Genomic DNA, 12379 nt, shown 5'->3' on the forward strand with positions numbered 1-12379 from the left:
AATCCGACCAGCACTTTCATTAGACTGTTAAAAAAGAACGGATGTAGCCACCGTGACGTCACTTGTTGGGTTTTCAAAGGAGGCGGGGACACGATCTTTGACCCCCCGGGAGCTTTGGGGTATGACTCATGCACAGTGTAACTGCAGATGTGATTTTGGAGGGTTACAGTAGTTTGTGTTAGAAATAATGGGATGCCGTACGCTCAGGTGCTCTTTGGAGCGCTATTTTTAGCCTTGTTGGATACGGTGGGCCTGACCGAATTTTTTGGGGTACATGTGAATGCATAGCGGACAAAAGTTTTCATATAGAAAGCATTTGCTTATGGTTTTTTATTAAGACTCTTTTCAACAATTGCATACTTGTTATTCTCACCCATATCTTTCTAAACATAGAATTAAAAAGTGTGCCGACCTCAAGAAAAAAACGCATTTTTATCGCATTTCTTTCTGGACTCGTTACATTGAGGAAACAATCTTTGTTGCAGATGATGTTCTTTTTCTTGACTATCTTGGATTATATTCTTGCTGCAAAGATATTTGAGAAAAAATGGGACATTGTTAGACTTATTGTAGGAGCTGAGCTGGAAATTCAAAAAGTCACAATCTTGCCAAAATGTATGCCATATGCACGAATACAGCCACCATTGAAGGGGAAAAAATTGACAAATGACAGTTCTGAGCGGCACACCGCTCCATCCATCTTTAACCTGACTGTAATCTAATCAGCCAGAGGTGTTGGAAACACCTGTGTGGGTTTGCAGGTCCTTTAACATGCTGCTCGTCACATTTTCAGGTTGCTGCTAAAGATTGTTGAACATTTATTACGCTGCCAGTTAAAACTGTAATGTTTGCACCGTTCTGAGCCGACAAAGAATCATCACAGCTCTCAGTTTAGTCTTTGAAAATCTTCCCTCACACACACACACACACACACACACACACACACACTATCATATCTGTCTTACACATTTTTCAGTCTCATTCACAAAAAATCTCTTTAGTACAGTCTCACTGTCAGTCTGACAGCTCTACTGTAAAGGGTATAATGGAATGTGTGTGTGAGAGTGTGATTGTATGCATGAGTGGGAATGATTGAGTTTACATGAAAGTACAGTTGTGTGTTTTTGTGAGTGAGCAAGTGTGATTTATGGGTCCAAACAACTGTGTGTGTGTGTGTGTGTGTGTGTGTGTAAGGGGGGATGAATGTATTGTATTTGTGAGGTTATGATGCTGTGTGTGAGAACAAGTTTGATTTATGACCTCAATAGCCTCTCTTACTTTTTCTCGCTCCCTCTTTCACACACACACACACACACACACACACACACACGGGTCACTAATGGATGTGCATATTTTATTCCTGTGCATTAAACTATGACTGACTGTAATGTGAAGCCACTGAGGCAGGCTGCTTATACATCAGGGCTGCAGTAACCAAAATTTATGAATACTTTTTGATTATATGCGTAAATGTTCATTTTCTGATGTTTTTCTATATAAAAATGTGCAACTTTACACCTACCAGTAACTCATCAGCAACAGAGAAGTAAAAGTCCTAACACCACACTGTGAAATTATTAAACTACAAGAAAAATCCTGCATTCAAAACCAGTGAAAGTATTTATCAGCAAAATTTATTTAGTACTGTGCAGTCAAATTTTCATGTCAGTGTTTTCCTATTTTATCTGATGTTTTTGGGTTCATATATTACTGCTGCATTAATGTTTTTTCAGCTGTAGATGTTTAAGGTTGTGCTCATTTTAACCCCTTTATAGCCCTGTGGGTAGTTTTATCAGCACTTAGATAAATGGATAGATGGACAGACTGAGAGACAGATATTTAAAACAAACAGAAAAAGATAAAAACAAAATTAAACAAAACGGCAGTAACAAAAATGGATGAGAAGCTATACAAAAAACTCAATAAATACATTTGTGTCTCCTGATGACACTGCCCAGGGGTAGCAAGTATAAATTAAAAAGTAACGGTCCTAAAATTAATCCTTGTGGTACACCACAGTTAACCTCATAATGTTTGGAGAAGGGATTATCTACTGATGTATAAGAAAACTTTCTTCAGTGAAATATCCAAAATGTGATTTCATCAGGAAGAAATTTGAGAATTTTCTCGACATAAAGAAACACTTCATCCTTCCAGTAATCGCAAACATTCATTAGCAACACATCTGGAGAAAGATGGTTTTTACTGGACAGGAAGGCGATAAAAGAAATAAAAGGTAACTAAAGCTGTCAGAAAAAGGAGTAAGAAGTACAATAATTACCACTGAGAGCAGAAGTATAAGGTTGCATTAAATGGAAATACTCCAGTAATATACAGATACTTTGAATTTGTGTTTATATGTTAAATGGACTTGTGTTTTTAGAGAGCCTTTCTAGTCCTGCGACCAGTTAATTCACCTGCTCATACACATGCAAACTCAAGGTGCTACTCAGTTAAACTGGTTACATTGGTTACATTATTCCACTGCTCATCTTTCTCCGTCTTTTATTCTCTCTCTCCAGTGAGAAGAGGAAGCTGCAGGTGAACATTGCGAGTCCCATCCAGTGCAGCATGAGCGGGAGGAAGTGCACGATCATTGTCGAGCCCAAGATCAACCAATCCCAGCCTGACTTCACCAAGAGCCGATCTGGTTACATCCTGGCTGTTCCTGGCAACTAAAGTGGGCCACACAGGGTGAAATCCCCCCCCCCCCCCCCCCCAAAAAAAAAAAAAACGGTGACAGCAGAGATTAGAGCCAGGCTGAGATCATGATGATTCACTTCTTTTTTGCAGAGCTGCTGATAATGTGACGATATAGATAGCCGCTCTGTAGGAGGATTGCGGTAATTACATCCTCAATATGCAAAGCCATGCCAAATTTGACCTGTTTTCTAGATTTCTATGCAACATTACTATAAACAGGAAGTGCGCCTACACCTACATGCACAATGTCCTGAGCTAAACAGGTTTTTATAAAATGCACTACAGGATAATCCACCAAAGTGGTGTTTTTTTCTTTTTTAAAATCCAAATTTCAACTGACTTGCTTTGTGCAATATTTACTCTATTGCAGATGGAGTATTTTGGTGGCGGAGGTGAGAGGTGATTATGCAGCAACTGTTCTCTGAAAAACTGATGTTGCATAATCGGAAAAAAATCCAAAGGCTTTGCAGGAATTTATAATCCGTGCAGCTCCCTGTGCAGGGGCTAGAAAAGTGAAACCCAAAAAAAATGAAGCAAGATAATATTTATGTTTGACTCTATCTGCTCTAAAATACAAGAGAACACTTTTTGTGATGTATATTCTAAGGAATAATAATGTTAATGATCTTAATTGAAGACTTACCTACCTACACGGTAAATGAAAGGAAATGCAGCGTCCACGTAGAGTGCATAAAATGTTTACAATCACATGTGAGGACAGCAAAATGTGATTCAGTGGTTCAGCCAGTGTCTGAGGCACCAGCTCCAAATTCACTGTCAGTGTGTTAGTCACAGGACGTGTTGAGCATGTCCTGAACATCGCAACCTGCTACATGCAAAGTGTTAAAAATCTATTAATTTAAATCCTGCTTCTTATACTCTTTTCTGCAATGTGTGTACTTTTATAATACGCTCATACTGCTTATATATCAGAGGTTAGAATCAGCCCAAAAGACAATGTTTGCATTGTACGTTTCTGCAAACCATAAATATGTTACATCTACATGTTTCATGTATCATATCAAAGTTTCTTTAGTGACGCTGACTTTGTCATGCAGAGGTGGAAGTTAGTGGATCGTGTGTCACATAGGCAAGACCCACACAAGCTACAGACCACTGTTTAAGACCAACAACATTTGTATTTTAGTGACCCTTCCCAGGATTTCCATTTGTGTTTGTGGCACCCTGGGTGTTTTCACTGACCGGCCCCAGCTCTCCCAGCAGCGTTTGAACAAATTGTGGCATCTCTTAGTGGCTTTTAAGCTACAAAACACGGGTGGTTTTTCACCAACCCTCCCTGCTTTTCCAGTGGCCTGTCAACCACTGGTTGAGGCCAACAAACAACAACCTCATTTTCTTTTGTAGAGACCCTTACCGGCATTGGGTTTGTTGCATCGAACCTGGGTGTTTTTAGCAGAACATCACTGTGTTTTCTAACAGCATCTGTGGCACAGAACCAGGGTGTTTTTCACCTACCAGTCCCTGCTTTTCCAGTGGATTTCTGTGCCACTAAATGTGGGTATTCTAAGCCAAATCTGTGTTTTTGCCACTGAACTTGATTGCTTTTGGTTGCGCACCACACCACTGTGTTCCCCAGTGTTTTTCACCAACCCATTGCTGCTTTTCCAACAACTTTTCTACCACTGCAGAACACTATTCGAGACCAAACTGACAACCACACCAGTTTTTTTAGAGACCCTTCCAACTATCTCCACCAATGTTTCCAGCACTAAATCTGGGTGTTTTTTTTACAGACACGTGACAGCGTTTTCCAGCTGCATTTGAGCCACAGAACCTGGGTGTTTTTCACTGACCCATCCCTGATTTCTTTGCTTTTGTGGCCCCAAATGTAGGCGTTTTAAGTCAAAACTTGATCTCTCTCTAAACATAGTCAAGTTATTTTTGTGTGTAAACCTAACCACACCTTCACCACAACAATGTTGGGAACAAACAGTTAAGTTTCTATGTATCTGCTACAAAATAATGAACAAATGTAACATATCAGTGGTGTGCAAAAATGTGCAATGCAAACATTTTTTTCTGTAAATTGGGCTGTTAGAATACACTCTGGCAGCACCTATACTGCATTTAGTATAAAAAGAGATGCTAAAACTGAGTAACAGAATGCAAATACAAAAACAATAACCAAAGCATTATTTTCTTTTTTTAACAGATATTTTGAGTTCGTATTCTCCTAAAATGTAAACAAAGACTTGAGTGTTGCTGGCCAGTACTGTATAATCCCACGTGAACTCCAGCCCCTGAGCATAGTCTCGTTTGCTCTCTTTTTGTCAGGTGAATAGCATAATGACTTGTAGTGGTCCTTCGTCCTGTGGAATAGCCTTCCATTTGACAAATATCCCCTTCATCAGAGAAAAGGAGAGTGTGTGAGTACGGCTGTGGGAGTGTGTGCGTGTGTTGATTAGCTCTTTTTAGCTCTCCTCTTCTTGGCTCTGAGGCTGAGAGTCTGGCGAGCGGCCACAGTGAACGAGTGAAGACAGAGGGGTGTGAAGTCTGGAATCAGACTGCTGTCCTAGTTTGCCTCCCTGTCTAATGATGGGAATGACTTTTCGTGGACTATTTCAGAGATTTGATTTTCATCTGCGCTCGCTAAACTCCCCTCGATGGTCCCGAGGCCAAATCCAACCAATCAAATCATCAGCACTTCAGAGATTGCTTTGTACTGTTCTCACAAGCTGTCGGCTGTGCTGAAAGTTTCCACTCTGTTTTCATCCTTTGGTAAGTGCTAGCGCGCTGCAATATGGTCTTTTTCCAGACATCGTGAGAATGTGTGGCAACACAGAAGCTCACGAGATGGAGATCTGGCTTGTCTGGCTTTACAGTGCGTGTATTAATATCCATACACAGATTGCACATATGGTGCAAATATCTGCTGCTCTGTAACAAACCGAATAATTCTGAGGTTAAAAGTTCATTTTTGACCCTGGATTTGCATTTTCCAAGGGCCAAACTAACAGTTTAAGAGATTAATACAGGCTATGGTTGCATTTCAAATTGCAAAAAAAGTGAAAGAAGATTTCAAATGCAGTTTGGATCATAAAATTCAGTTCAGCTGATGTTGAGATATCAATATCTAAAGTCAAAATAACTGTCTTGCCAGCATATTCTCTCTCACACACAATAGTCCAGCTATGGGGTCCAGATTTCTCCGTAGTCATTAGTTCAGGGTCCACACATTCGATAAATGACCACATATTCAGTTTTATTTCACAAAATGTAAACAACACCCGCACTTAAAACACAAAGAAATAATATTTGGTGAAAGAATAAAGAGCAATTACTTATAAGTTATTTTTTAAAAATAGTTCTGCAACCAAAAAAGTGAATTCTCTCCATGTGTATGGCTGAGACTGATTCTCTTAATGTCCATCTGAAGAAATCAAGGAGTGCTGTTAGCCTTCCAGTCATTAAGAGTTATTATCTTAGCTGCTAATATGGCGAAGAACAGGGTCTTATGTGGCAGTGCAAGAGACGCTTTGTTTGTTAACTTCAGTTAAAAAATATTTCGGATTCTTCTTCCATCGTGGAGGCACGTGAGAAAAATAGTTTACTTCAAGAATTCAAGGTAACACAGGGTGAGTAACTGAAATACAAATGATCATTCTGGGGGCGAAGTATTCCTTTGTGGTCGTCATGATGACGTGACGGTAAATGACACAAATTGTTAGAATGAGAAGACCAGAAATGTGTTATCCCTCGGCCCACAGAGACCTGGCTGTATTGTCTCTGAGCAAAGAACACTGACTGAGGGCTGAGGAGCGACAGCTCAGGGTTATGAGTCGGCGCTCCCCCGGTGTCTGGCCTAGTTGAAGAGGCAGACACACTCTCTACAACAGGAAGCAAAAACTTGTTAGCAATCACTTCGGCCACAGCAGCACGGCGCTCTGATTGTGCCCGAGTGTTGAGCGAGTCGTTTATCTTAATTAGTTTGCAAGAGGCCCCGTCTTTTGAAGAAGCAAATCTCCATTCTACCTCGCGGCTCCGTGGCGGCCGACCTTGTCCCGTCGCCTGATAAGACACTTTGATGCAGAAAGAGAGTTGTTTGGGGAAAGTGGTGCATTCACAGTGTGGATTAAGGAAGTGACATTGGTTGCATTAATAGATGGTTTTCTAAGGAGCTCAGGCAGCCTGTGTGTGTGTGTGTGTGTGTGTGTGTGTGTGTGTGTGTGTGTGTGTGTGTGTGTGTGTGTGTGTGTGGACAATAACACTGCAGCTCTCCATATCCTTCGGCATGGTAATCTCCCACAGGGCTTCTCCTCTCCTCCGCTCTGCTCTGCTATTCACCGCTCATCATTAGGATGGACTCTGTGTCACTTCTCACTTCAGCGCTCCTCTCTTTGCTTTCTTAAGGCAAAAGGAGGAGGAGGAGGAGGAGGAGAGTGAACAAAGCCGAGCTTGGCCTCTTCTTTTTCTTTATTCCCTCAGCTTTCTCCTTCTCCCTACCTCCTTTTTCCTACTTTCCTTCCTCTGTTAAATCTTCGCTCCTCGCCCAGTTGGGCTGACTGTACCGTCCTGCAGGGCAGTGAAGGTTTTCCTTTTTTTTTTTTTCCCATCTTTTCGTCCTGTGCCCAGGAGGCGTGGAAACAAGAAGGGAAACCACACCAGCAACAATACATGTGGAACAATAGGATGATCACACAGCAGTGGAAACAAAGAGATAACACAAAGCCGAGTAAATACTGTGGTTCCAAAATGTCTTAAAGGATGAGAATAATAATTCTGTCAACAAATCCCATGAAAAGACCAAAAATAGCAATTAGGGCTGGGTATCGTTACTGTAAATTGACTCCCGAGCCAGGATCAGCAAACTTTCTGTTGAGCCGATCTCTTTCCAGAGAACCATCAGTTCAATGTCTGCACGCTTCACACGAGCTAACACAGCTAACATCCGACACCAAACCATTAAACGGTCCCATCAATCTCACACCAACACTAAAACGGCTCGACTTTGTCATTTAGCCTGTTAATAAGCACTAGGTATCATTAGCCATGTGATGCTAACAGTTAGCCCTGTCACTAGTCAGGTTTTCATTTCAGATTTGCACAAAACTTCAACAATATTTTCAACATGTTATGTTATGATGTTATGTGACTTCTCATTTTCGCAATAACATTCAAAGAAGCATGGCGATGGATGTTCAAAACATTAGCAGGTTTATTTCTATTGCAGCTGCCGCACTAGCCGTCATTATTTCCAATCCAAGGCAACGTAAATGCCACAAAAACTTTTGAAAACATTGCTATATTACGAACATTCACATTGTAGGTATTAAATGAAGTACTCTATTGGTCTCAGTGTCACTTTAAGGGTACTGATTTTTTTAATGATATTCAGTCCTACCACTAGTTCATAGTGAAGAAGTTAATCTGTATAAATCGCTCTGAAGTATTTACTTTTATTTAAAAAAGTGATTTCATAAAACAGCTGGGCACTGTAGTTTCTATCAAGAATTACTCAAACAGGAGAGAAGATAAATTAGGCTTTGATACACACACAATGCTCATTTCACTGTTATAATGTCAAATCTGATCAGATTTATCCTTGATTTTGTTTTGTTTTTTTTGGTGAGCAAATCCAATCAACAAAGATTAGTTTTCCATTACAATGATTATCAGCTTTACCGCAACTATAAAAATCACCGGCTTCTCCTCATTACCGCTTTACAAATGAGCATAAAAGGATGTTTAACACGAATGTTAACACCAGGAGACTTGTGCCATTGTGTTCTTCCCTTCACTGTTCTCTATATTGGGATCTTTTCCTCTAGTTTTCTGTGTTTTGATATGTTAGCCAAAGGGTAACAAATTCCATTCTCTTTTCCATAATTTATTCCCTACTCTGTGGCTTTGAGCTAAATCTGTACCGTTCATTCCGTATGTGCCTAATTTTATATTATATTTTGCATATTTGTGATCACATACCATAAATATACTGTAATCTCCAGAGCAAGTCTAAAGGGAAGCGTTGTAATACTATTTTTGTGCAAATGTATTCTGTATAAATACAGATTGTGCATTCCATGATGGGAAATATTTCATTAATCATTTTATTAATAAATTTATTTGCATCAATAGCTGCTGCTTTAGTCACTATCTGTGCTTGTTTACTGCTGTGGGGGTGATGAGATAAAACTGTTGGAAGTCATTAGTCTGGATTTCGTGCCAACACTGATGTTATGTTGACTCAAATGTTTCCCGAGGGTGGCCGCACTCTGTAATGTGTGACGTTGCGATAGCAGAGCTCATCGTTAATCCACCCACTAACAGCTGTTTCAGCGGGTGACGTCGAAACGGCTAAAAAACCCCTACGGTCGGCATGACAACGCCGCTTGCCACTGCCACTGTGTCAGCCATCACCAGCCACCTCAGCAGGGGTTTATAATCCACTGGTTGATGGATGAGTGTCTGCTGCGGAGAGTGGGATGACTGTTTTTTCTTCCCTCAAGGGCAGTGACTAAGAATGACCTGGTGGTTAAATAAATGGGAGTTAATGGACAGAGAGTGATATGCAAAGAGTGAACTGACCCAAACTAATCTGTCTGTGTGGGGGCTCCCAGTGTATTTGGTGATACAGCACTGATTTCCAGCCATGGGTAAATGTAGCCTAGGAGATACCTCTTTTTTTGGGGTTTTTTTTCCTTTATTGTGAAAGGACAGCATGTAGAGTGAAAAGGAAAGAGAGAGAGAGGGGACAACATGCACCAAAGGGCCACAGGCTGGACACAGCCTTTTGTACATGGGGCGCCTGCTCTACCAGGTGAGCTAGCAGGCATCCTGACATACTTCTGCTGTTGGGCACATGGAAAGACTGTGGAGTAGCTTTAAAAAAACTATTGACTTTTAATGAGTATTAGGAGGCATTTAGAGAAACAATGAAAAAAGAAGTCTCAGGAAGAGCTGAGAGCGTTACACAGCATTGAAATACTTCTAACAAGAGCTACTTGATGTGCAGATCTGTCATAGACTGTATATAAAGATGGATGACGTTCCCCCACTTACACCCGCTCTGCGTAGGTGCAAGCTAAAATATCCCGCAAATGGCCGCTCCCATCATGCACTGGATGCAAAATTTATTTGGCGTGTCCTTAGAGTTTTGAGTTTGGCCTATGTTGCATTGGCTAACGTAGAGGGGCAGGCTTTATGACCAATACTGCAGTTAGACACCAGGAGGCAATCGAGATTGAAAAGCTACAATTTGGGGGAGTTGTCATGTTGTCCACCTTTATATACAGTTTATAAGATCTATTTGTTTAAACAAATTTTTACTTTCACAGTAAGCTGCCAGCCACCATCAGGTCAACTACAGTTTGACTGTTGCCATCTTGGTTTTTCTCAGCCAGAAATGATCATATTTGGGTGAAAGGTTGGCGCTATTGCAGAGGTGAATAGTAGGTTCAGCAGGCCCCTTCTCTTATATAACACCATTCACTAATGATAACTGCCATTTAATGGCCTGATAACAGTCAAACCAGCACAAATCAAAGTGTAGGTTCGATCCCCAAACTTATACAAACATTGCCAGTTGAGATAAATCTTGATAGGGAAAATGAAAGAGCAGCACTTGCCCCCCCCCCCCCTTCCCCCCCCCCGAGCGCGGCCCTAAACCCAAAGTTAGACAAAATGAACGCTCATCGGTCCACAGCCGGAGGCACAAAAAGACAAGTGGCGACCTTGAACGATCAGTGCATTTTATTTTTCCATCACAGTACAAAAATAAATTAAAATAAGCAGAAACTAACTGAAAAAAAGTTTCAATTACAGTAACAGCTTTTTTGTCTTTTTCAAAACAAAAAGAACATTTTTATTGAACAGCATCGACACCCCTCCCTCACCCCAACGAGGGAAAACCAAGTCCCGGTACCAGTGTGGTCGGTGTATGCTCCATGTCCATAAGAAAACATGTCACACATTCTTCTGTACAAATAAAATGCTGTCATTCACACACACTCTCACACACACACATTCACACACACATGCAGCCGTCGTTTGTCTCCCTTTTTGAAGTTCTTAACCACTGTCTCGTTTTTTTGTTTTTTTTATCTACAAAGTACGCAACAAGATACAGAAAAGAATTTGACAGAAATCTTTAACTATCACTTGAGTCTTTTTTCATATTGTATAAGCTTTTTGAAAGTATTTTCTCAAACAACTACTCAATGATGCAAAGTGGAAAAGAAATGGCACATTTCAAGTGAGTCGGGGGGAAAGTGGACAGAGAGAAAAAAGGTTTGGGGTCTCTTCTTGAGGCCCTTTTAACCCCAATGCCCTGCTTTTTATTCACTGCCAGAGCAGAAACCCATCCAAAGTGCGTGTCCCCCTATTGTGCCAGTACAAACACTCCAAATGAACTTTCTCAACTCCACATGACGGCCACAGTCCCGCAGCAGAGGCAGGTTGTGAGCTGCTCATTTTCTCAGGTTCACACTAACACAGCAGCGGAGAGGCCGTCCATTCTCCGGGAAAGAGCTTTGACAGAAACCTTTTGTTGGCACTACCAGCCCATTAGACAGATTTTCAGAACACTGCTTAAAGAAAGAGCACTATTTATCTATGTTGAGATGTGATGTGAAAACCTGTAAAATTCTCATACATTTCTGGATGAAAATACTGTAGCGTTGATTGCACTTATTACAGAGATAATAACTGTTCTGCATGCTTTTCAGTTTTGGTTGTCATGTCGTTGCATCATGTCATTTTCTCCTTCCTATGATTGAAAATGTGATTATTCCCGTAGAGGTCACCTCATCTCCTGCAGCCCCTCGATGAATGTGATGTCACCTCACGTTTGATTTACACGCAGGTGATGCTGATGGATTATCCTGAAGGTAAAGCTGTGCTTTTCTGCAGCGATGCAGAACGAGTGTCATTGAAATAATCTGCTTCCTTGGAAAAGTGAGTGTGTGCTTTCTGTTTGATATGTGGGGCAGCAGGTTGGGTTCATGCAGGCCGGCGTTTCACGAAAAAAAAGATGTTTTTAAGGGCATTTTCTATTAGTCCAGTGTGTAGGATTTACGGGCATCTATTGGTAGAAAAGGTATGTTGATAAGATGGTAAGATTTTCATTAGTTTATAATCACTTGAAAATAAAAATTGTTGTGTTTTTACTACCTTTGAATGAGCAAACATTACGAGTGGGTGCTATTCTGCAGAGCTCACCAAGGTGTTTCTACAGTGGCCTAGAATGGACAATCTGAACACTGGCTCTAAATAAGCCATTCACATTGTCGGCCTTCGTAAATCTCCGTTAGATGCTGCTAAGCATTGGCTAACATAATTTGCAACTTGATGCTTCTAAATCCTATAGAGTAGACCAAGTTGTTTCTGAAGTAGCCCAGAACAGACAAGCCGGGCCTATGTGAGTCTCCACTATGCTATTAACCATCATTTATCGTTATTCTCTGCTTGATGCCTCTAAATCCAATGGAGTACACCATGTTCTTTCTACAGTAGCCCAGAATGGAGAAAACAAACACTGGCCCTAAATAAGGCCATTAGCACTGAAGCAATGGGCTAAATAAATCTCCACTAGATGCTCACATGTGTCAGCCACCATAATTTGTGCATAGATGCCACTAAAGCCTACGGAGTCGGCCATGTTGTTTCTACAGTAGCCCAGAATGAACAATCCAAACACTGGCTCTAAGTAAGGCCATTT

At 41.0% G+C, this 12379-nt stretch overlaps 1 protein-coding gene across 1 annotated transcript in view; it reads left to right on the plus strand.

Annotated features, from left to right (window-relative positions):
• myo1d (myosin 1D) overlaps positions 1–7771 on the plus strand; it is a 98394-nt gene extending 90623 nt beyond the window's left edge. The window contains exon 22 of the mRNA XM_042508193.1: positions 2523–7771. Coding sequence (XP_042364127.1) covers positions 2523–2679 — 157 coding nt within the window. The 3' untranslated portion in view covers positions 2680–7771. The remainder of the gene's footprint in view (positions 1–2522) is intronic.
• Positions 7772–12379: the final 4608 nt, after the last annotated feature.

This window comes from Plectropomus leopardus, chromosome 19, assembly GCF_008729295.1.
Source record: "Plectropomus leopardus isolate mb chromosome 19, YSFRI_Pleo_2.0, whole genome shotgun sequence".
Lineage (NCBI taxonomy): Eukaryota > Metazoa > Chordata > Actinopteri > Perciformes > Serranidae > Plectropomus > Plectropomus leopardus.